Source organism: Ambystoma mexicanum, chromosome 9, assembly GCF_040938575.1.
Source record: "Ambystoma mexicanum isolate Mex_15411 chromosome 9, UKY_AmexF1_1, whole genome shotgun sequence".
NCBI classification, from domain to species: domain Eukaryota; kingdom Metazoa; phylum Chordata; class Amphibia; order Caudata; family Ambystomatidae; genus Ambystoma; species Ambystoma mexicanum.
Genome location: NC_090931.1, coordinates 1,199,923,601 through 1,199,949,464, shown reverse-complemented (window position 1 = coordinate 1,199,949,464; position 25,864 = coordinate 1,199,923,601). Strand labels below are relative to the sequence as shown.

The 25,864-nt window shown below is 44.5% G+C and overlaps 1 protein-coding gene across 1 annotated transcript in view; it reads left to right on the top strand.

Moving 5' to 3' along the window:
* THSD7B (thrombospondin type 1 domain containing 7B) overlaps nucleotides 1–25,864 on the top strand; it is a 2,969,219-nt gene that overhangs the window by 1,677,342 nt on the left and 1,266,013 nt on the right. Inside the window, exon 11 of the mRNA XM_069616536.1 lies at nucleotides 20,118–20,250. Coding sequence (XP_069472637.1) covers nucleotides 20,118–20,250 — 133 coding nt within the window. The remainder of the gene's footprint in view (nucleotides 1–20,117; nucleotides 20,251–25,864) is intronic.

Genomic DNA, 25,864 nt, shown 5'->3' with positions numbered 1-25,864 from the left:
GATTGTTGGCGTGCACCTACCTGTTATAAATAATCTTTGCATGCCATGATAATTTTGCAAATTGGATTAAGCACATTTGAGATATTCACTTTTATTACTGATGAGCAATGTTTGGATTTAAGCTTGCACTACTGAGTTGAAGTTTGTAGATTACAACTGTGGATTGCCTCTGGAGCATGCACCTTGATACACAATTCTCTGCATTCCAAATCCTTGGCCCATCAGTAACCATATCGCTACTGAATCTGCACCACAAAAGACACCCTGCCTAATGACAGTTGTAACGTAAATCAGGCAGTCACCTGCTAAGAAATTGTAAGTCCTAGAACTTCGGGGAAAGCCAATGTTACGATTGCAGCAAACACTCCAAATTCACACATTTTATAAAAGAAAAACAATGTATTCCTACCAGAAATAAAACCCTGTACATTCACAGTGCACCTTAATGATGACATTCACAATTGTTATTGGTTATTTATAATGTGCTTAATACCCAGAGGTTTCTAAGCACTGACCCGGGGATTGCTCCGTGTCGTCTTGCTTCCAAGGCGAGCATGTTGCCCCTGAGCTATCCTCCTGAGACAACATATATATTTCACCATCTTATACGTAGTAACCATTAACCTATGTTTAACCATTGTATTTTTACTGAGATAGATAGATAGATAGATAGATAGATAGATAGATAGATAGATAGATAGATAGATAGATAGATAGATAGATAGATAGATAGATAGATAATTTTAAACCATTCACATTTTCTAATGCAGAACATGTACAGGAACTAAGGGACTAGGCAGTCGTGGAAATCATTGGTGGTGGTGTTGATTATGTGTGAGGCAATTATTCCTGCAGCTGAATAGTTTGTACATGATGTGGGTCATAACATATACAATGTGCATTATTTGCAACACAAACATATTTGTTAGACAATGAGCCTCATTACAACCCAGGCCGTAGAGGGTTAATGGCGCCGGTAAAGCTGCCGGTGCCGTTATCCCTCTACCGCCTCATTATGAGGTCTGCTCGCGGGACCCGCTGAGGACGTCTGGTAAAACCAGGTGTCATTAGCGGGACCCGCTAGCAGACCAGGATGCCCGTCATTAACGGGCCCGTTGTTAGCATCCTCCCAAATCCCATTGAGCCCTATAGGGGCTCAAATAGGAATGGCGATGTACCGGGCCTGGGTCCTGAGAATGGGAATTAGCGGGCCCGCTAAAAGCGGCATGGCTACCTCCATACTCGTAATGAGGCCCAATGTTTGTTGAGTTGCTGCTGGATCATATAGATGATTGTTGCTAAAGACGGCCAAAACAAAATATTGTATTTTAAATTGTAGGGGACACATCCTCATTACTTAAGCAGTTGATTGAAGTAACTACCAATACTTCTGCGAGGTTCTCAAATGAAGAGATCACTATAGACTGCATCTGATGTTGCTTCTTCTCTATGATAACATGCATGTGAAAGGAGCAGTTCTTCTGTTGTGATATCCAAACTATTATAATGTTTGAATTATAATATAGCTAATGATTCAACATACCTAAACTTATTTTGTGAACTATTCGATTTTTCAATGTTGTACTTAAGCAAAATACACTGAAGAAAAAGGAATTACTGGTTGCTAATGGCCCTTAGGCACAAGGTAGAGGACCAACAAATGCAAGACCTTTAAGGTGATCTCATGGCAAGTACTAGGCAGTAATGTCCCACCAGCAATGTGTATATTAGTATTTCCACCCTCTGAAAACATGCCAGGATATGAATAGCTGTTTTTAAGGACATGGGGGCATATGGGAGGTTTGTCATAATGGTTTGGCAGGTGGGGATGGAGCATGGGTTGGGGTTTAGGATTGGTGGGGGCCAGTCCTGTAGGTCAGTTGGGCCAGAATAAATAGTGGCCTAGAGGAGAGAAGCAAGTAGCGTACATGGTAGTTGGGCTTTACCACATGGTAAACCCTGTGTTCCCTGACACCTTATTGGTTGCCATTGGTTGTTGATACAGGTACATGTCTTATATTATGGGTATTGTAGATTAATTTATTACCAGATTATATATTTCATGGCTGGAAACCTTGTTTATCTTAATGCGTTGCTACTTTCTCTTTTCTGTTGAGTTGTGTTCTTGATGCGTGATCCTATTCAGATTGTTTCAGGTAAATTAAATTGTTCTTCAAAACCAGCCTTTAACTGTGATTCCCTCTCTAATTAGCCATTTATTTTTAGATTGCAAATCCATTGCATATGAAGAAGCTGAATTCATTATGTTTGGTTTAGCTGTTAAATCGCTTCATGGGTTCTGTTGATTAAATAATCCTGCACAATTAAACAGAAAGGAAATTAATTATTTTTCAACCTCCTTGACTCTGCTCTCTTTTTAATATTATTCTAAATTAAAGTTCGGCTGCAGTGGGAACACGTTGCTCAGTAAATTTCTGATTGATATTTTCAGAAGGAGAATTGTTTGATTTGCACAGCTGGAGAATAAGAAACTAGATTGTGTTTGTTTTGCAAAAAACACAATTTCTTTTATGCAGGGCGCATATAGAAACATGAAAGCATTCGACATACCAATATTAAAACAATACAATATGTATAAAGTATGTACTGAATACAGTGTTTCTGTACAGCTATTCTTAAGTAAGGGTATATCTTATATGGTCTCTTTCAAATGATCTGATTACCTCTCCTGGGTGTTCAAAGTGAAACTGTATTGAGGGAGAGGTTTTGGGAGGGACTGGAAAAGCAGTGGGGTGAGACTGCAAGACTGCCTGAAGGCTACATACCAAACGTCATTGTTGAAGGGTTTGAAGAACAGCTGGGCCTTAACCAGAATCTCTGACGCCATGTCTAACACAAAAGAATTGTTCTCCATATTCAGAGAACTGGAGACCCCCATACCCACCCCACACAATTTCACTAAAGACAAGACATGGTGTGATGTCATCCAAACAGCCATGCGTAACAAGCAGAATCTAAATAATACATCAATAATAATAAAATCCTGAACACCAAACACACACTCTCCAGCACTCCCACCACCAAGTCCCCCTTCTCCTCCTGACACCTCTACGCTTTTCTCATTTAAGGCCATACAGGAACAGGACATGATCAACCTCATGAAAACTATAAAGCCCTCCAACTGTAAGGGTGACTCCTGTCCGGCCACAATTATGGAGGACTTTGCTGACACTCTTGCCCCTTTCCTAACAGCCTTTTTCAATGCTTCGTTTGACACAGGTAAACTCCCCCCCTGCCTCAAGGAAGACTGGGTCCGACCCCTCCTAAAGAAAAAAAAAAAACACTTGCCATCACCTCACCCAATAACTAAAGGCCCATCACCACCATCCCCTTCCTGCTTAAGAAATTGGATAACGCAGCGTACCTGCAAGTGCAACACTTCATAGAAGAGAACAAACTCCTAGGGTTACGACAATCTGCCTTTTGCCCCAGGCACGTAACAAAGACTACCCTACTTGACCTCACAAACCAGATGGACGATGTGACAGACCAAGGGAAACCGGTCTTACTCCTACTTCTTGACCTCTCCGCGGCATTTGACCTCTTAGACCATAATGTCCTATGCCACCACCTCATCGCCACAGCCAAATTCTCCCCTGATGCCACTGCATGGATCTCCTCCTTACAAGGTAGGACCATGCAAGTTTTCTCTGACCTAGCCTCGCCCACTATCATGCTCTGCGGAGTGCCCCAAGGCTCCTTCCTCTCCCCTACTCTCTACAACATCTTCACACGATCCCCTCTTTCACATCCTGGACGCCATGGGTATCTCCTACACCAACTATGCTGATGATACTCAGATCTTCCTCACTCTCACAAGCCACTATGACACAGACTCCACAACCCTTAACAACATCTACAACACCATCCAAACGTGGATGGCTGTCAACGGACTCTGCCTCAACTCTGACAAGACAGAACTCCTGGTGGTAGGATCCACAGACACTCTCAAAAATCTTCACACCCAGTTAAGCCACTTCACCATTGACTCCATCAAAATCCAAGTATCTGACACAGTGAAAACCCTTGGAGTTTACCTGGATTCTAACCTATCCATGATGAGACAAGTCAATGCAATTGCCTCTTCTGCAGCCTGCCATCCAAAACTCATTAACGCTGCCAGGCCCTTCCTCTCCAAAGAGAACTGCACCAACATAGCCAGAACTATCACCTGCTCTAGGCTGGACTACTTCAACATACTCTTCCTAGGGACCTCCAGTAAAAATCTAGAAAAAAGTAATCCAGAACAGTGCTCTGCATGCAGCCCAAGGTATCTCTAAAAGAGAACACATCTCGGCCACAAGAAAATCAGCCCATGGCTCCCAAAAAAAGGAGAGGGTTATATTCAAAACCCTGACGCTTACCCATTAACGCCTACACCTCTCTGCACCAGCTTACCTTTCACAAAGAATCCACCCCACCACATCTTCGAGGCCAACCAGATCCCCCTACGTAAATATGCTCACTGTGCCCAGGGTAAAAAATGCCAGGGCAGGAGGCACTAGTTTCCCCTACCTTGCCTCACTACACTGGAACACCCTTCCTCTGACGCTTTGTGACGAAGCCTCACTCATTGCCTTCCGCAAAGCCACGAAAAACACACTGTTCGCCTGATCAACACCACAGTCCCATTAGGACTTCTCGCCACATCTCCTGATAAACCTGAAAATGTACATGCAACTAGCTTACTGCATTAATGTGCTACTACTGTAAAATATGTAAAATGTAAATTTGTATTTTGTACCTCCCTGTAACTAAGTTCCCTGCAAGTAAAAGCGCCACGATGCTCATGGGCTGTTTTGCGCTATACAAATGTAAAAATAAATAAATACATACATACATAATTGGCCTTTTCAAGTTGAAGTAACCTTGATTGCAATACATGTAGGACTCACCATATAGGAAGTACACCATTTCAGTATGCTGTGGATGTAGTCATGTGACCGTGATTTGCTTAGGAAGAACTCTGTAGCATATTGTTCACTGATGGCTACTGCTTGACTGGTCTCTACATTGTAACCCATTTCCACTTCTCCTTTAAAACTGTAGAATTGTCACGCTCAATGTGGCCATGAATATGTCTATTTATTTATTTATGTCTGCATTTATTTATTTATTTGTATTTTTAAAGCACACATCAACCCTATGGCATTGTGGCGCTGTTACAGATATACATTGCTGGTTTCAGAGAAAGGCTTAGTGGTTACATGGTAATTTGCATTTATAGATCATATTTATGTTACATAGAATTTGCAATACAAACAGGTTGCATTATAAAGTTTTGAGGGACGAGAGTAGCTAGGGTGCTAGGAGTGTGCAGTGGGGTTATATGAATAGTGTGGTTTTGAGGGATTTGTGAAAGGAGTACAACGAGGGTTCCGCTCTGAGTGTGTTGGGGAGGGCGTTCCAAAGCTTTGGTGCTATGTAGGGGAAACCAATGCCACCGGCTTTGGCTCTTTTTATGGTGGGTATGCAGAGTTGGTTTGCATGGTGGCTTCTTTTGGGATGGTCGGAGTAGTTCTTGGTTATGGTTTCTGATAAGTAGTAAGGGGCAGCGAGATTGATGCATTTGTGTGTGAGAGTGAGGATTTTGAAGTTAATTATTTCCTTGACTGGGAGCCAGTGGGCATTGCGTTTGGCCTGAGATACATAGTCAGTTTTGGGGATGTGAAGGGCAGTGCGGAGCGCGTTGTTTTGTACTATTTGGAGCCTGTTCATGTTTTTTGTTGAGGTGCCTGCAAGGAGGGCGTTGCAGTAGTCAAGTCTAGCTCCTTTAGTGGCTCTGGCAATGGAGAGGCAGTTCTGGGAGGTAAGGAAGGGTTTTATGACATAAATAAGTTTGGTGGTGAGCTCAGAGGCAAAGGAGATGGCGCTGACCTGTCTTGTCATTGAGAGTGTAGAGTCTAGGAGACTCCACGGGTCTTCACAGATGTGGAGAAAGGTATGTTAGTATTGTCAATGGTGACATGAGTGTAGTTAGGGTCAAGTTTGGATAGAATTTCCTTGGGGGCTAGGATAATGATCACAGCTTTATCACCATTTAAGCAAAGACCATTAATAACCATCCAGGTTTGGATTGTGGCATATATCTGGAGGAGAGCTTCTGTGTATTGGTCATAGTCTCCGGTGAGGGGGAGGAGGACTCGGGTATTGTCGGCATAGTTTGTGTATGATATGCTGAGGGTGTTGGGTGTGAGTGCTGGTGTTAGGGGTGTGCGGTGTAGTGGGTGAATGTTTGCGTGAATGTGAGGGGTTGGATTTGGGCGCGGAGCGTTGGACGGGGGATGTTATTGGCGGTGTGAAAGGTGTGTGTGTGTTGATGGTGTGGAGATATGAGATCTAAGTCTGAAGTTTCTAAGGTAAGTAGTGGGTGGGATGCTGCCGTGAGTGATGTGTAGCTTGGTGTGTATTCTGAGTCTGCAGAGCCTGAGGTGGAGGAGGGCCTGTCCATTAAGCTTGGTGATGGGGAGGCTGTGTTGAGGTTTTGGTGAGGTGGTAGATGCGGTGTGACAGTGGTCTAGTGGTGGTGGGAGTTGTATATGTATGTGGGACATGTTGCTGGTTGCCCAGAGGGTGAGTGTGTTGAGTGAGATGGAGACGAGGATGAGGTGTGGTGCACTGGGGTGGTGGCACTGTTGATTGGGTTCTAGGGGGATACATTTGTGCAATACAGTGATAATAATATGCTTAATGCCGATCTAGCTAAGCAGATTCAGAAAACATTGCATTGTAGTTGGCATTCAAAATGCAGTACTACAAAGGACAAGTATGGTTTGTTTAAAGAATGCTTTTTGCTTCGAAATTAATTAGGGCAAGGTCAACTTCAAGTTGGCCCTGTGGCACGACTAGAAACAATATTCGAGACTAGCAAGACTGGCAATATTGGAGACTGAGACAGGGCTGGCAAGACTAGGAACAATATTGGAGACTAAAAAGGCATATACAAAGACACGATTGCGAAAAGTCAGTGCTAGCTGAGTTTTTACAGTTTGGATAAACATTTTGGCATACATTCATATTACAGTGAGCATTTCATGGTCTGGATTATCAAATAAGAAGGGGGCAGTTAATAAGAATGGTCTATAAATGTTAAGCACTGTTGTGAAGCGAGTGTGCTTCCATATCGTTGTGGTCACAAAAAACCGTGCAGGGAGTTGGTCACATACGGGGAATGTAGTTTATTCTAGAGAGTGATCTTAGTTTTCTAATATGCTTGCTTAAATACTGTGATGCGGCGACATAGAAGTAAAATAGTCTGTAGTGGCGTAGGCAGGTATGGCCTTCCTGGAAGGGTTATAGACTTGGTGAAGGGTAGATGATGTACAGACTCACCTAAGAGTTTGTGGTGAACCGCTGATTAAGCGGGGAGCATAAGGGCACCTAGCGCCTGTAGAGCTCTGTCAGCTCAGACAGCAGCCTTTGGTCGACGGCCTTAGCTCGTAAGGCTGGCTTCACCTGCCGGCTGATTGTAATTGGGCTAAAGTGTTTCGGGCTGCCAATCAGGTGTAGATGCAGGCCATGATGCGGAAGTGCAGACTATTCAGGAGAATGGCCTTGGAATCAGCATGCAAACTGTACCAAGAGGGCCATGCTCCGATCCCTATTTCTAAACTTGAACAAAGTTCTGATCTCAGATTTATGCATTTCATCTTGTTGCAACTCAGTTGTTGGTTCTGTAACGGTTTGCAGTGTGTACAACAGGCTAAGGTTAATTTGCGAATACTGTCCAAAAACGAGTTATTTATTAAACATACATAGATGTTGCATAATGCATTTCTTTTTAAACTCCACCTAACCAAGGCACACTAAATCAGGTGTTGCTTTTCAAGGATGTAGGGCTTTTATTTCAAAGGATTGGAACCCTTTAGTCATAGAGCAATATGTGTCTTTAATATTGGCCATTAGTGTACACTAATATTACTCTTGAGTATCTGACCTGTGCAACAGAACTGCTTTTCAGTTCTGGTTTTGGTGAAACAAAGCTATGATTAAGAATGACAGCAAGGGGGATGCAAGATGTGTACAGTATTTATCAATAATTATCAAGTGATAAAGTATTTTCCCAATGTCAGTATTTCTTGATAGTTACTGCCTTTGTCACATGACTTAAACAGCCTATATATTCATTGTGGCGAATTGCCGTCTGGCAAGGGTGTAAAGCCCTGGATTTTTTGGCCTTTATTAAATAATAAAAAGATGTGTATAATTCCATCTCTCTGAGAGTGTAATCTGCTGATCAGAATCCCCTTAGAGTCCATGTCACAAGCATATATGTATCTGTGCCCTGATGCATCCAGATCCAGTTTTGCAGTGCCTGCCCTACCAGTGACACAGATTAGGTTCAGAGGTGATGCTTGCCCATTTGACAGCTGCACTGACAGCCACATCTGTGCAGTGCAGCAGCTGCATTTAATATGCGCACCTCTGTAGGAAAACTATGATCATCAGAAGAGGCACATGCTTGTAGCAAGGTAAACTCTAAAGATATGCTATGCTAGGGTTAAGGCATGGTGCATGGCACTCATTGTAATCATTGCAGCACATCCAGTTTGATATCACATGTTTCAGTTCCTGTGAGACAGTTTAGCTGTGGAAAGTGATGTGTATTCTAACCAGACAGGCTGAGGCTGCCAAATGACAAGACAGGAACCTGAATGTCACTGCCTCTTCTGTGATCTCTTTGAGAGGGTAGGTAACTCCCTCCTCCAGGGACAACCACACAACAGAAAGCTGTCCTGGGCCCAGACATCAATGATGCACACCCATTCACAGGGAGTGGCCTCACACCAGAGTGCTGCATTTCGGAAGGACTTTGGTCCTAGTAAGAATGGAAGGGACCAGGGTTAGTGCAGCCAGATCTCTGTACAGTGAAGTGCACCAGCTTACCTTTCACAAAGAATCCACCCCACCACATCTACGAGGCCAACCAGATCCCCCTATGTAAATATGCTCACTGTGCCCAGGGTAAAAAATGCCAGGGCAGGAGGCACTAGTTTCCCCTACCTTGCCTCACTACACTGGAACACCCTTCCTCTGATGCTTTGTGACGAAGCCTCACTCATTGCCTTCCGCAAAGCCACGAAAAACACACTGTTCGCCTGATCAACACCACAGTCCCTATAGGACTTCTCGCCACATCTCCTGATAAACCTGAAAATGTACCTGCAACTAGCTTACTGCATTAATTTGCTACTACTGTAAAATATGTAAAATGTAAATTTGTATTTTGTACCTCCCTGTAACTAAGTTCCCTGCAAGTCAAAGCGCCACGATGCTCATGGGCTGTTTTGCGCTATACAAATGTAAAAATAAATAAATAAATAAATACATACATACATTGGCCTTTTCAAGTTGAAGTAACCTTGATTGCAATACATGTAGGACTCACCATATAGGAAGTACACCATTTCAGTATGCTGTGGATGTAGTCATGTGACCGTGATTTGCTTAGGAAGAACTCTGTAGCATATTGTTCACTGATGGCTACTGCTTGACTGGTCTCTACATTGTAACCCATTTCCACTTCTCCTTTAAAACTGTAGAATTGTCGCGCTCAATGTGGCCATGAATATGTCTATTTATTTATTTATGTCTGCATTTATTTATTTATTTGTATTTTTAAAGCACACATCAACCCTATGGCATTGTGGCGCTGTTACAGATATACATTGCTGGTTTCAGAGAAAGGCTTAGTGGTTACATGGTAATTTGCATTTATAGATCATATTTATGTTACATAGAATTTGCAATACAAACAGGTTGCATTATAATACAGCTTAAAGTTTTGAGGGACGAGAGTAGCTAGGGTGCTAGGAGTGTGTAGTGGGGTTATATGAATAGTGTGGTTTTGAGGGATTTGTGAAAGGAGTACAACGAGGGTTCCGCTCTGAGTGTGTTGGGGAGGGCGTTCCAAAGCTGTGGTGCTATGTAGGGGAAACCAATGCCACCGGCTTTGGCTCTTTTTATGGTGGGTATGCAGAGTTGGTTTGCATGGTGGCTTCTTTTGGGATGGTCGGAGTAGTTCTTGGTTATGGTTTCTGATAAGTAGTAAGGGGCGGCGAGATTGATGCATTTGTGTGTGAGAGTGAGGATTTTGAAGTTAATTATTTCCTTGACTGGGAGCCAGTGGGCATTGCGTTTGGCCTGAGATACATAGTCAGTTTTGGGGATGTGAAGGGCAGTGCGGAGCGCGTTGTTTTGTACTATTTGGAGCCTGTTCATGTTTTTTGTTGAGGTGCCTGCAAGGAGGGCGTTGCAGTAGTCAAGTCTAGCTCCTTTAGTGGCTCTGGCAATGGAGAGGCAGTTCTGGGAGGTAAGGAAGGGTTTTATGACATAAATAAGTTTGGTGGTGAGCTCAGAGGCAAAGGAGATGGCGCTGACCTGTCTTGTCATTGAGAGTGTAGAGTCTAGGAGACTCCACGGGTCTTCACAGATTTGGAGAAAGGTATGTTAGTATTGTCAATGGTGACATGAGTGTAGTTAGGGTCAAGTTTGGATAGAATTTCCTTGGGGGCTAGGATAATGATCACAGCTTTATCACCATTTAAGCAAAGACCATTAATAACCATCCAGGTTTGGATTGTGGCATATATCTGGAGGAGAGCTTCTGTGTCTTGGTCATAGTCTCCGGTGAGGGGGAGGAGGACTCGGGTATCGTCGGCATAGTTTGTGTATGCTATGCTGAGGGTGTTGGGTGTGAGTGCTGGTGTTAGGGGTGTGCGGTGTAGTGGGTGAATGTTTGCGTGAATGTGAGGGGTTGGATTTGGGCGCGGAGCGTTGGACGGGGGATGTTATTGGCGGTGTGAAAGGTGTGTGTGTGTTGATGGTGTGGAGATATGAGATCTAAGTCTGAAGTTTCTAAGGTAAGTAGTGGGTGGGATGCTGCAGTGAGTGATGTGTAGCTTGGTGTGTATTCTGAGTCTGCAGAGCCTGAGGTGGAGGAGGGCCTGTCCATTAAGCTTGGTGATGGGGAGGCTGTGTTGAGGTTTTGGTGAGGTGGTAGATGCGGTGTGACAGTGGTCTAGTGGTGGTGGGAGTTGTATATGTATGTGGGACATGTTGCTGGTGAGTGTGTTGAGTGAGATGGAGACGAGGATGAGGTGTGGTGCACTGGGGTGGTGGCACTGTTGATCGGGTTCTAGGGGGATACATTTGTGCAATACAGTGATAATAATATGCTTAATGCCGATCTAGCTAAGCAGATTCAGAAAACATTGCATTGTAGTTGGCATTCAAAAGGCAGTACTACAAAGGACAAGTATGGTTTGTTTAAAGAATGCTTTTTGCTTCGAAATTAATTAGGGCAAGGTCAACTTCAAGTTGCTCCTGTGGCAAGACTAGAAACAATATTCGAGACTAGCAAGACTGGCAATATTGGAGACTGAGACAGGGCTGGCAAGACTAGGAACAATATTGGAGACTAAAAAGGCATATACAAAGACACGATTGCGAAAAGTCAGTGCTAGCTGAGTTTTTACAGTTTGGATAAACATTTTGGCATACATTCATATTACAGTGAGCATTTCATGGTCTGGATTATCAAATAAGAAGGGTGCAGTTAATAAGAATGGTCTATAAATGTTAAGCACTGTTGTGAAGCGAGTGTGCTTCCATATCGTTGTGGTCACAAAAAACCGTGCAGGGAGTTGGTCACATACGGGGAATGTAGTTTATTCTAGAGAGTGATCTTAGTTTTCTAATATGCTTGCTTAAATACTGTGATGCGGCGACATAGAAGTAAAATAGTCTGTAGTGGCGTAGGCAGGTATGGCCTTCCTGGAAGGGTTATAGACTTGGTGAAGGGTAGATGATGTACAGACTCACCTAAGAGTTTGTGGTGAACCGCTGATTAAGCGGGGAGCATAAGGGCACCTAGCGCCTGTAGAGCTCTGTCAGCTCAGACAGCAGCCTTTGGTCGACGGCCTTAGCTCGTAAGGCTGGCTTCACCTGCCGGCTGATTGTAATTGGGCTAAAGTGTTTCGGGCTGCCAATCAGGTGTAGATGCAGGCCATGATGCGGAAGTGCAGACTATTCAGGAGAATGGCCTTGGAATCAGCATGCAAACTGTACCAAGAGGGCCATGCTCCGATCCCTATTTCTAAACTTGAACAAAGTTCTGATCTCAGATTTATGCATTTCATCTTGTTGCAACTCAGTTGTTGGTTCTGTAACGGTTTGCAGTGTGTACAACAGGCTAAGGTTAATTTGCGAATACTGTCCAAAAACGAGTTATTTATTAAACATACATAGATGTTGCATAATGCATTTCTTTTTAAACTCCACCTAACCAAGGCACACTAAATCAGGTGTTGCTTTTCAAGGATGTAGGGCTTTTATTTCAAAGGATTGGAACCCTTTAGTCATAGAGCAATATGTGTCTTTAATATTGGCCATTAGTGTACACTAATATTACTCTTGAGTATCTGACCTGTGCAACAGAACTGCTTTTCAGTTCTGGTTTTGGTGAAACAAAGCTATGATTAAGAATGACAGCAAGGGGGATGCAAGATGTGTACAGTATTTATCAATAATTATCAAGTGATAAAGTATTTTCCCAATGTCAGTATTTCTTGATAGTTACTGCCTTTGTCACATGACTTAAACAGCCTATATATTCATTGTGGCGAATTGCCGTCTGGCAAGGGTGTAAAGCCCTGGATTTTTTGGCCTTTATTAAATAATAAAAAGATGTGTATAATTCCATCTCTCTGAGAGTGTAATCTGCTGATCAGAATCCCCTTAGAGTCCATGTCACAAGCATATATGTATCTGTGCCCTGATGCATCCAGATCCAGTTTTGCAGTGCCTGCCCTACCAGTGACACAGATTAGGTTCAGAGGTGATGCTTGCCCATTTGACAGCTGCACTGACAGCCACATCTGTGCAGTGCAGCAGCTGCATTTAATATGCGCACCTCTGTAGGAAAACTATGATCATCAGAAGAGGCACATGCTTGTAGCAAGGTAAACTCTAAAGATATGCTATGCTAGGGTTAAGGCATGGTGCATGGCACTCATTGTAATCATTGCAGCACATCCAGTTTGATATCACATGTTTCAGTTCCTGTGAGACAGTTTAGCTGTGGAAAGTGATGTGTATTCTAACCAGACAGGCTGAGGCTGCCAAATGACAAGACAGGAACCTGAATGTCACTGCCTCTTCTGTGATCTCCCTCCTCCAGGGACAACCACACAACAGAAAGCTGTCCTGGGCCCAGACATCAATGATGCACACCCATTCACAGGGAGTGGCCTCACACCAGAGTGCTGCATTTCGGAAGGACTTTGGTCCTAGTAAGAATGGAAGGGACCAGGGTTAGTGCAGCCAGATCTCTGTACAGTGGAGGATGACTTCCACCATCTAGTTTCTCTCTGCCTCTCTCTCTCCTTCCTGACCCCCACTTCCTCTACAGCAAAGCACTATACGTGTGATGTCAGAAGGACAAAGTCAACTTCTATTAAGAACAGGGATTGGACCAGTAAGACAGGCTAACTTAGTCCAATCACCTTTGGGCTTTTACCTTTAAAAGAAGGGCTCTCACACCACTTCTCTGAATCATCAATAAATCATCCTTTGAATTCCAACCCTTGAAGAAGATGTCATTTGGACCCTGCCTGGAGAGTAGTCCTTTCCAGAGGCCTCCAGTTGTGTGGCGATGCAGGTGTTCCAAGGGAAAGGTGAGCTATGTCCCCTAACCATCCCAAGGGACCTTTGGGGGGTGAACTTGCTGTTGGAGCAAGACCTGCCTCTCTGCCAGCCAAAGAGGTACCCACAACTTCACCTGTTGAAGTACCTCTTCAGTTGTGTGCCATCTACTCCCAGGTTTTGGAGCTCCAGAACAAAGATCCATCTTGTCTCTCTGCCCTTGGAGTGGGGCCCACAGCAACCCGAGGAGTGACCTGCTGCTGGAGCAAGACCTGCCTCTTTGCCAGCTACAGTGATACCCAGGACGTCAAGATTGAAGGACCATGTCTGCAATTGTGTACCCTCATTTTTGTGAGCATGCGAAAAAATCTGATATTGTTATGAGACCCTGGATTAGGACTCACAGCACCGTGAGTGCCAGGCCAACTGGGAGCCTAGTGAATTTCACAAATCAACTGCTTGGAGCCATTTTTCAAGAACCTTTCAGTGTATTTCAGCCACAAGGAGCCTCTGGTGCTGTTTTCGTACTCTGCCGATCTTCAAATTTCACACAGACTGCAAATAAGTCTGATTTGGCACTGCCAGAATCACTAAGAACTGATAAAAGGTGCTATTGACCTTTAACTGCCCCAATTGGTGAGTTTGAGGGCCCTAGAGACTGGTTATGTCACTTTTATCCCTTTTGCAAACAAGACCATATACTTTTTTAGCATTGTGGTTATTAATAGCCTTTTCTCCCCCTGTCAAATTACCCATATCTCCAATCTATACATATTCTGTGTTCTTTATAGAGGTGTGGGTTTTTGGAGTGTTATATTATAAGATAATACTGTACATTGTGTGTTTGATTAAAGTGTATATATTTGTATAGAACCTTGATTGGAAATTCCTTTATTAGGGACTGTTATACTTTGCTGTTTGGGTTGTTGCTGAACCACATTCACACTCCTCTTGAGAGCATAGCCTTCCCTTTGCCCATCTTACAACAAAGGAGGTATATCTCGTAACTGTGCCGGGGTTAACTTTATGATTGTGCTGGCTCTTGGTTTGTAGAGGTGTGTGGGGACGAGAGGTTGCTTTAGCCTCTACTCATCCTTGTACTCCTGAAGGGCAGAAATCAATTAATCACACTCATGTATAGGTTATCTCATTATAAATTACAAATAGTGAAATCATGACCTACCCTCTTCACCCTCATGTTAAAGACTGTCTAATTCTACACATTCCTATGCCAACCACCCTTGAAAAGACCTCCTGAGGTCATCTAACTGAGTAAGTTCTAGATATGGTTGAGAAAGTCTTGATTGGTTATACCTCTTCACTCCATTTACTGATATGGTCTGCATTCTTCTCCAATTTACACATCTGGTCTTCTTATCTTGTTCTGGCACACGTTCTGGCAGTGTGGTGGGGTTGATCAATAATGTACTGTTTCCCTTGTCCGCAGCCTTTATGACTTTAGAAGAGAGAAGATGTAAGATTTGGGTGCCTGATCCACCAAGATGTAATTTTAACCACCTGGTCCATATATTTGTACCGACTGGTGGATACTCATGTCAGTCAAGCTGGTTCCATTAATAGCAGATTAGTGCCTTGGTGCCAGGCTTATCCGACACTAGCAGAAAAGAGACATAATAAAAGGTATCTGACCCTAGGTTGTTACATGCTGATCAACATTCACAACACTTTCCAGTTAGGGGACACCCCCTCCTTATGGAGCAGATTACTAAGGTTGGTGCTCAGCACCTGCTTATTAGACAGCATATTTGAGCTGTCTTTAAGGAGATCACTAAACTTAGGACGTTAGACTCCTCTGGCATTATATTAATAGATTGTGTGCAGGAATTGATCTGGCCCTATTATATATTTTTTCCAATCTGTTGAAAGTAGCAGTTTTGAATGAGGCAAATCTGTTACTATCTATGGGGTACAAAGTAATCAAGGATGCAGGGCCTTTTCAGGGCAGAGGGAGGTTGTCACACAGCAGAGCACTATAATCCAGTAGGGCAAGTAGTGAGAAGAATGTGAATGGAGTCACTTTGGGTCAGTTTATTGCAGATTATAATAATTCTTCTGACAAGTTGCTCTGAGGATCACTGTGCCTTAGGCCGGACAATCTTGCCACATGGATTATTTTGCAGGGGACACGCCAGGTGATACGTCAAATATTATGAATAGCTGGGCCCACATTTTAAAGTCTCTGCATGACAATAATGCTTCACGATTTAAGGAATAATGAAGGGAGGAACAACATCTAATGTTGGCTAGTTGGAATACCCGTGGCTTCTCACATTTGTTCTTTTACTCATTTGGCATGGTTGGAGTTGTCTGTTTCTAAAAAAACCTGGTTGCATTTTCTCCTGATTATTGATGGTTTTACCACATATGTATCGTTGGCCATTAAAGGATCTAGGGGTCGTCCCTCTGGAAGAATGTTGTGTGCAATACATTACAATTTGGGCTTCTCTACACAAAAAAATCAGACATATTGTTAGTAAGGTTTCAACATCAAAGGGAGGGTAATGTTCTCCCTGATATGTGCATTCTGATTAATATATATTTTAATGTTTGTTAGTCCTCCTTGTCTGCATTTTTTTAAAGGACATTTCAGAAATTGTTGCATATTGGCTGGCGAACATGGTGCAGATTTTATCATTGTGGGGGATTTCAATGTTGAATGCCTGGACACAGTGTGGTATGAACAATCACTGCAGATGAGAAATAATTTTGCCCAGTTAGGGTGCAGGCTTTTAATCCATTAAGAATTATGGGACCATCACATTTTGAAATGGAAACATTGAGTGCGATCAGCCACTGAATTTTACTTGGCAGAAACTGCTTTGGAAATCTACTGTTGATTTTATATTTGTTTGAAAGAACATTTATTTAAACTGTGACATGCTGCTTATGGTTGAATCCGACTCCAGTGATCACACATTAACATTATTAAAACGTGCATATAAGATTACGTGTGGAAATAGGCTTGAAGATCCACTGTTAGTTGATGTTAGAGAAAATAACAGCTCACTAATTTGGCACCCAAAGCTGGGAATTTCTTTAATGCTTAGTTACAATGTTGGGAAATAGTGATGCTGATCTTGTTGATTCCTTGTATTATGCAAGTATAACCTAATGGCTGTTAGGTACATTTGTGGGTAGGCTAGACCATAAGAAGGGTGTGCTTGTAAATGCACATGTTCATGTTTGTGATCGCCAGATACAAGATCAGAAATAACTATGTTGTAGTCTCAAGGCTCTAAGCCAGTCAAATATGGACACTCGCTTTCTCTCTCTGCCGTCCCCCTTCGTATGTCTCTGTACAGAAAGTATACCGTATTCTAACCCTGGACGTGATGTCATTCATCAATCACATGTGTGCCTGTCTTGTGAACTGTAATTATCCTGAAGACTAACACGCACTACTTCCCTCTCACCATTGTAAGGTGTTCATCTCAGTGGCCCCGAATGGATCATTTAAACAATTCCCTTCCAATTTCCAGCACTGCCAGCTCATACACAATGGATGGTTTTAAGCAGAATGATTTCTGCAAATTCACTGTGCAGCCTTCATATACACACTGTGAAACAGTTTTAATGTGTGCATTTTATTTTCCAATCAGCACCACAGAATAAAGTGCCTGCAGTTTGAATCCCCAGTTTGCATCCATAGTTTGCACCATGCGCCTACAGCCTAAGCTATCCCATGCTATTAAATAATTGTCTTAGTTTGTTAGGTGTTATGGGTTAGTGTGTTAAAAAGATTAGTGTTAAGGTGTCAGGAGAGCATTTTCCCATCAATGTGCTATTAATTGTGTTAGTTTAGTTTGTTAGGTGTTAGGGGTTAGTATGTTAAAATGATTAGTGTTAAGGTGTCAGGAGAGCATTTCCCATATCGATGTGTGAGATCACAGGGGCCTGATTTTACTAATAAATGGGTGGTTCATAATGGGCCGATAGTTGGCCAGGTCAGCTGGATCTACCGTCGTTTTTTTCAAGGGTGTCGGCGAATGACCCTTCTGTGTGTGAGGCATTAATGATACTGAGGAACACATAGAGTACTTGGCCCTGTCAATTGTTTAATGATGGAGGCTGCGATTATATTGTCAGAGTAAGAAATAGGCTTGCAGGAAGCAATAGTTTCTAGGAGATCCCGGGAGAGAGCCGAGAATTCACTCCAGAGGGGAATTGAGCATGCCAAGGTACAGGAGTCGCTCACGCTGTGAGAGGTTGATTCAATATTCTCTCAGAATTTGTCAATTATTTTGATAAAACGTGTTGATTTGGTCACATATTTCATGTGTTTCATGAGTTCAGGCACCTGGGGGTCGGGTGAGGGTTTGGTACAATGGTTTTCTACTTTAAAGAGTGATTTTCTCCTTTTAGAGGCTATCACAATGGTGGAGGCCTTGGTATTCAGAATCCTAATGTTGGTGATGAGCGATTTGATGTTGGTCAGGTATCCAGGTTTACGGTTTTTGCACCACTATTTCTCTAGGACTATGATTGAGTGTTGTTGGACATGAGCACAGGGGTGTACCAAGGGTTGGATTGTGTGGTTTTAGCCCGTCTCATTTTTAGGGGGGGGGGCATGGGTGTCCAACAGTTTCATAGCAGAGGTTTTGAATAATTCTAGGAGGCATGAGGTTTTCTATGTGATGGGTAAGTCAGCAAAGTTTGCTTCTAGTTCATTGACCGGGAAGCTTTTTAATGAGTGGCATTGGGTGTTTTTTATTTTTTTTTAGCTTGGCCGTTGTGGTCCATAGTCGAGTGGGTGAGCAATAGTGATATGGCAGTGTGTTCAGACCAGTCCAGTGGGATGGGGTCTTGAGGATGTTAAAATCTCTGAGAAAGACAATATTAGAATGTGGTAATTTGGCAGAGGAGAGTATGTTGGAGATGTTGACAATGATAGTCACTCCTGTGAGGTGGTCTACAGATGATTTGGAAGGTGATGGATTCCTTGTGCGATAAAGGGTACTGGCAGGTGAGTTATTCAAACAAACTTGTTATGAGAGAGGAGGTGATGTAGATGGCCAATCGCTGCTGGGGTTGATTACCACTCCAGGCCAGTAGGTATGTTGGATGTGGTAATCTTGGATAAAGAGGACGGTGAAAACATGGTGGGAGGATGGGGTAAACCATGTTTCAGTGATGAACAAGGCATTAAGGTTGTTGTAGGAGATGAGGTCAGCGATCTCTGCAGGGTGAGTGACTACTAAGCGAGCATTGATTAACATGAGAGGTAATGTGCTTGTGGTCTGTGGGTATTGGATTGGGGTATGGCCGATATGGATTAGGTTTGCTACAGTAGCTTGTCCGGTCTGCCAGGGCACTTGGCCATATGACAGTAGTAGGAGTGGGGATGGGCTATGGAGGGAGGAGACACATGGTGATGTCTTTTGGTGAGTAGCAGCGACTGGTTTGTAGGGGAAATGTAGGATAGTCGGTCGGGCCGTTGGCCCTATCAGGCCTAAACAGGGACAAACAAGTGAGGCATTTGTCTGTGTCTGTCCTTTACCGAGGGCACATGCAATGAGGACGCCTATTTAGGACTCGTGAAATAGGCGGTGCCGAAGCAACTGAGTGGCAGGGCCTGGTCACGTGACCGGGAGCCTACCCAATGCTGTCTACCTGGAGCTGCCCAAGAATCCTTAATTGGAGGCCTGAAATGCGCAGAAAATGGTGGCGGGCAGAGCAACTTATTGGCAGGGCCTGATCTTTTGATCAACAGCTTTCTCAATGCTGTCTGCCTGGTGCTGGCCTACAGTCCTTATGTAGATGCGAGGAAGGCACAACAGCTGGTGATGGGTGGATCAACTGAGTGGGGGGTCCAGGTCACGTGACCAGCAGCCTACTCAATGCTCTCCACCCGGAGCTGGCCTACAATCCTTATGTAGATGACAGGAAGGCGTGAAAGCTGGCAAAAAAGTGGCAAAGCCTGATCATGTGAGTAGTGCCGACTCAATGCTGTCTGTCTGCAGCTCGTCTAAAGTCTTTAAGTAAAGGCTTGGAAGGCACGAAAACTAGTATTGGGCCAAGCAAATGTGTGACAGGGCTTGGTCACGTGACCAGAAGCCTACACAATATTAATAATAATTATTATTATCATGATTATTATTATTAGTATTAATAAAGCTAAGAAGGTTAAGCGCTTGCTGTTGAGATTTATTTGCGATCTGCAGGTCTCAAGTTGTAATTCCGGCAAGGCCAACTCAAATTCACCCTTTTATTTTTCCATGGTCTTCATATGAGTCACAACATTGTTATTATTTTATTATCATTATTATTATTATTATCATTATTATTATTATTATTATTATTATTATTATTATTATTATTGTTGTTATGATTATTATTATGTATACTATACTGGCCAAATGTATGAGCAAGCCTAACAGATACTGACTGTTTTTGACAAGTAAGTTTTCAAATATTCCCATTCTTTCTTTCAGAGAATGTGACCTCCGTTAAACAATCCCGTTACCGGATAATCATGGAACATTCTGAAAACGGTGGACAGCAATGTCCAGACACTTTATATGAGGAAAGAGACTGTGAAAACTTTGTGTTTTGCCCAACATACAGGTACAGTGACCTAAGATTCTGCCAATTGATGCTCAGACTAATAACATTACTTTAGTTACAGTGTTAACAATGTTCAAACTCTGGACCTTGAATTTTTGATGTTAACTTATGCCTTAAGTTCAAGACTTGTGTTTCACATTCAAGCTTAACACATGGTTTGGCAAAGTGGAACACGAATTTAGGGTCAATTCACAAAAGAAGTGACCAATTTGCGTATACACATTCAGTTTAGAAAATCTGGCTACTTTTTGCCCAGACAAATCTTTGAGGGAAATGTGTCCATGCCATACTCACTCTGAGACTTCTGTGCACGACACATACAAATTGCACCACTGGAGGCACGAGTTTGGGGTGTGTCAGCTGCAATTATAACTATAAACATGATTCTCCAGGAGGCCTCTCACAGGCTTCAACTGCACTGAGACAAGATTACAGAGGGGAATATTGCCCCAGAACAGTACAAACGTGTGATTTTCCTGACTTTGTGAAGCACAGCAAAGTGTATGCAAAAATGCATACACAAGTAGATATTTTTTGCACTAAGACAATTGATCCAGAGTGTTAATAGCCTGTACAACTCCACTTGCACCAAAGCAAAGTTTCTGTAATCTGGCTCATGAAATGCCGCGTTGCAGGTGATTCCATGTGATTGCAGATGAATCCAGTTGAAGGTGATTGCATTGATGGAAAAGGAAGCCATTCCAAGAGCAGCTTAAGTGCTCCAGTTAGGAACAGCAAATGACATCACATTGCAAGCCGTCCTGCTGTCACATGTGCTGCTGCTGACCCTGCTGTGCTGTCCCCGCTAGCACGTGTGGATTCAGCCCACACTTGGAAGGGCTCCGGTGGACATGTATGGGAGGTTAGAAATTTAAATTTGAAATTGCACCCTGGGACATTCTTAACCAGCACCCCCAATGGCCATCCTGGGTGCGCAGCGTGTACGTGAACCCCTGCAAACACATGCCAAATGCACCTGCATTGTCGAATCTAAAAATATGCACGAGCCATACATTTGCCTCATTCCCTGGGGCTCAACCATGCCAATGAGAGAAGGTCATTTTGTTAATATAAGCTCACTGTTATTGGTTACCCTCTCACCTTAATATAATCATTTGTTATGTTCAGAATTAAATAGGTCTGCTAAAAATAAAAAAATAAAACATACGTTCTATCTCTTTAAGAATGTCAATGTCAAAGTGTTTACTCGGAGACTGAGCTCTTATCAAAGCTTACAAACTGCGTCAGAGGAAAACGAATTCAGGTTAAAGGGAAAGGTTCGTGGAGATGTTTAATCATATTTTCAGCACGTGTGGTGCCCGCGCCCCTGTTTTTCATCGTCGTCACCTTGCTTGCAGTGTATAGGATATATAGCTCCCCACCGCCTGGAACACCCTGGCACTCTGCTGTGACAGCTCCCTTTGCGCATCACGAAACATTGATCGCAAGATTGCAGTAATCAAAGGAAAACCAGTCAAATTGCAGTCTGCCGGAGTAAAACATTCTTGAAATTGTGACAGTTCAAATTACTAATTTGAAGGTTGAATTGCAGGGTGCGCACTGTGTCAGGAGAGACTGGGTGACTATTTTCTCTGGCAGTAGTGCTACTCTTGGAAATCGATTTAATGACGCAGTTTCGATGGCTTTCTCCAGTCTCTTTAATGCTGAGTGCATTTGCAGAAAGCCGGATAATTCACCTCGGTGATTGGTGGGGAGGAGAGGTCAGCGTGTTACTCTGGGGCAAGATGTCCTCAAGGGGGGCATTAGTTCCCCTTGTTTTAGATCTTTGGGTCCTATTAAGCCATTCACTCACCTGGGCATAACCTGAAAGCCTAGAGGCAGAGCCATTCATACAGCTGCTCCAACGTGCACTTGGATCAGTCCAGTGCGCACCTATGGCACGTGCATATGCCACCCCAGTTCGCACATGCACAGCTGCATTAGCGCTGGCTCCAATGCAGTCTGAAATGATGCGAGTGCAACTGTGGACGCGTGTGCAATGGTGATGCGTACACACACAGCGTTGGTGGGTTTTCAGTGTTAGTGTAACGCTTCCCAAAATGATCAGGCGGATACACGTGTTTACATAGAGGCTGCCAATCACTAAATGTGTCAGAAATGTTTGGGAGCACAACAGAAGACTAGTCATTTGGAACATTGACAACATAAAATACAGCTACATTCTCTTCATGATTTGGCTAACGGTGGATGGGATCTCTCACTGATGGGAAAAGAGAAATGCAACCACTCGGACCTCTCCAGTCAGACTCAAAGATCAGAGCTAGTGTCGTACCGATTTAGTAAACACGGAGCTATGCAGGTTTCCACGAGCACTTCTGCTCGATAGCCAGACTTCTTAAAGCATAATGGGTGCATACTGATCCTGAGTGACACTAGGGCAAAGGGAGTGCCTGTTATGGGCCTCAGGGGGTGTTGGGGCCTCACACGGGCACACACTCACGCATGCAGGCAGGCACCCATAGAGAAGACGCCTTTAATGCAATCAGCGCATGCGCGAGCCTCGATGGTGCTCGCGCATGCGTACACAACTATAATTGCTACGCAACATCCCTCCTTTTCCCCCAAAACAAAATTAACATTATCAAACATGGGAACCAACAGGGTCCCTCATAACTTTCACGGTAAGTGTGCCCTTAGTTACGAGGTAGGGTCCATAATGAAGTCTTTGAACCTCAGCGGTGGCTTGCGCCCCGCCCGGCTCGGGTACCTGCGTGCTCCTGCGTCGGGGTCCTCGGGTGCCACCGGAGCTTCTGGAGGCCCATCGTTTTCCACCGGCACTCCAGTATTCGGGTCGGGGTCATCCAGTTCTATGCGCTTGAAGAACAAAATATTTCTGGTAACAGTCCCTCTTGCTTTGGCAGCCGTGACCATCGACCCTTTGACGTGGGTCACGCCCAGTGGTTGTGGTTCATACGGCAGTGATAACTTCCCATCTGGCTTCCTGTTGCGCACCAGCACGGTGTCACCTATTGCGATCGCCCTCGCAGGTAGTCTTCGCCGTGTAGTCTCCTTCTCATTCAGAGTGGCCCTCTCTGTGCGCACGTTGCGGTTGTCGATCTCTCCTGGTGGTCTTCCTTCTACTTCGGGTAGTAGACCTCTTGGTATTCTTTTGAAAAGGGCTTCTCCGGGGGCGACTCCGGTGGACTGATGTGGGGTCGTGCGATACTCTCTGAGAAACTCGACCAGATTTCGCCGGAGATCTTCTCCCCCATTCACCGATATGCGGTATACTTTGTTGAGCGTTCGCATAAATCGCTCCACCTCGCCATTTGCTCTCGGCCATAGTGGGGTTATTTTGCGATGCTTTATTCCCCTGTCCTCACAGTATTGAGCAAAACGCTGGCCCTGAAACGGTGACCGATTGTCCTCACAGTATTGAACAAAACGCTGGCCCTGAATCGGTGACCGATTTGCCGAGCAAGTTTCCAGAGGGAATCCATGTGTGGCGAATATTTTGTCCATGGCCAGAATGGTGTGGTCACTGGATGTGGATTCGACCAACTCCACCTCTGGGTATCGTGACCACTGGTCGGTCACCACCAGAAAGTATAAACCTCGGCCCGTGGATCCGAAGTCCGCGTGCACTGTCCCCCATGGGCGGTCACTCCTCTCCATGGCCTGAATGGGTGGCGCTCTCTCCACAGGGCTTGCGGCTTGACATGGGATGCAGGCCTTCACAAATTTCTCCACCCTTCCTTCCAGATCCGGAAACCAAACTTTCAACCTGAGACGAGCTTTCATCTTGGCCATTCCTTGATGTCCCTTGTGGGCTAGCTGTAGGACTTTCTCAACTAACGCCCCTGGTATCACGATCTGGTGCCCTCTTAGCAGTATTCCATCGTCCGCCACCGACAATTCATGGCGTGTCTTCCAGAGTGCCTGTAGATCTCTTTGTGCTTCCGCAGTCCTTCGGGAGTTGTCTAGGAGGACCTCCCGCCATTCTCCTGTGTCCACCGCACCTTTTATCTTTCGGAATGCTTCATCGCTATTGGATTCATCCCCGATTTCCTGATGCGTCAGGGCAACAGGCAGTGCTGCCTCAACTACTAGATGTACGGCTTCCACGCAGTCCGCCACCTCTAGTGAGTCCCTGAGCCTCCCGGTGCCCGGATGGCGCGATAGGTAGTCCGCCGGGTTGTGTGTCCCTGGTCGATATAGTAATTTGACCCCATATTCCATGAGGGCCAACATCCACCTTTCTATGCGCGGAGGCGGTTTGGACGACGTTCCAGACAATATCGGGATGAGGGGTTTGTGGTCAGTCACCACAACGACTGGCTTCCCTAGAATATAGATTCTAAAATGTTTACACCCCCATAGTATGGTCAAGGCTTCTCGCTCTATTTGGGAGTAACGCCTCTCCGTATCGGTCAGGGCTTTGCTGGCATAGGCGATGGGCCTCATGGTCCCTTGCTGGTCTGCTTGCATGAGGACTGCTCCCAACCCCACTGGGCTAGCATCAACTACGATCTCCGACTCACGACCGGGGTGGAAGTAGGCCATTGTCTCTTGCTCCGACAGGGCATGTTTGATGGCGGTGAACGCTCTTTGTTCCTTCCCTGTCCATGTCCACGCCACATCATTTCTGGTGAGCGCCCTCAGTGGTTCTGATAGGGAGGCTAGATCTCGGAAAAAGCGGCCACAATAATTGACCATCCCTAGGAAGCTTCTTACTTCGGCTGGGGACGCTGGTGGGGATGCATCTCGGATGTCTTTTACCTTCTCCGGATGTGGGGAAATTCCTCCAGCATGAAATATAAATCCAAAAAATTCAAGCTTGTCCTTCAAAAATTCGCATTTTTCTTTGTGTAGGGTTAAACCGACACTGCACGGTCTCTCAAGGGTGTTCTCTAGGCGCTTCAAGTGTTCGGTTTCGGACTTCGCAAAAACTAGGATGTCATCTAACATGTTGATGACCCCTTTGAGTCCTGACAGTGCCCCCCTGATAGCATTCTGAAAGACCTCTGCTGCGGACGAGATCCCGAAACGAAGTCTTTTGTATTGATACAACCCCTCATGAGTCGTAAAGGTAGTAATGTATCTAGACTCGGGGTGGAGCTCCAACTGGTGGTAACCTGATCTTAGGTCTAGCTTCGAGAAAACCCTAGCTACCTGGAGCTCTATGACAATGTCATCTAGGGTCGGTGTGAGATGGCGTTCTCGTTTGATCGCCACATTAGGCAGCCTCATATCTACGCAGATGCGTACTGCCCCTGGTTGTTTCGGCTTCGGGGCCACCACAATTGGGGAGACCCAGGGTGTGGGTCCAACTACCCTTTCGATAATGTCCTTGTCCACCAGTGACTGTAGCTCTTTCACAACTTGTTCCCTTAGATGAAAAGGGATACGGCGATGTTTAAGCGCTGTCGGCCTCACGGACTCATCTATGTGCAGCCGTATGGGCTCAGCCTTGAGTTTTCCAATACCAGTGAAGCTCTTCTCAAAGCGCTGTAGTAGGCGGTCCAAATCGGTGAAGTACACAGCAAGAGTGAAGTGTCCAATGTTTAGCGCTTCTGACGCGGCACAGCTTAGGAGGGAGTGTGGGTTTACGCTGGTGACGAAAAACCTTGCCTTTATTTTGTTTTGACCATGA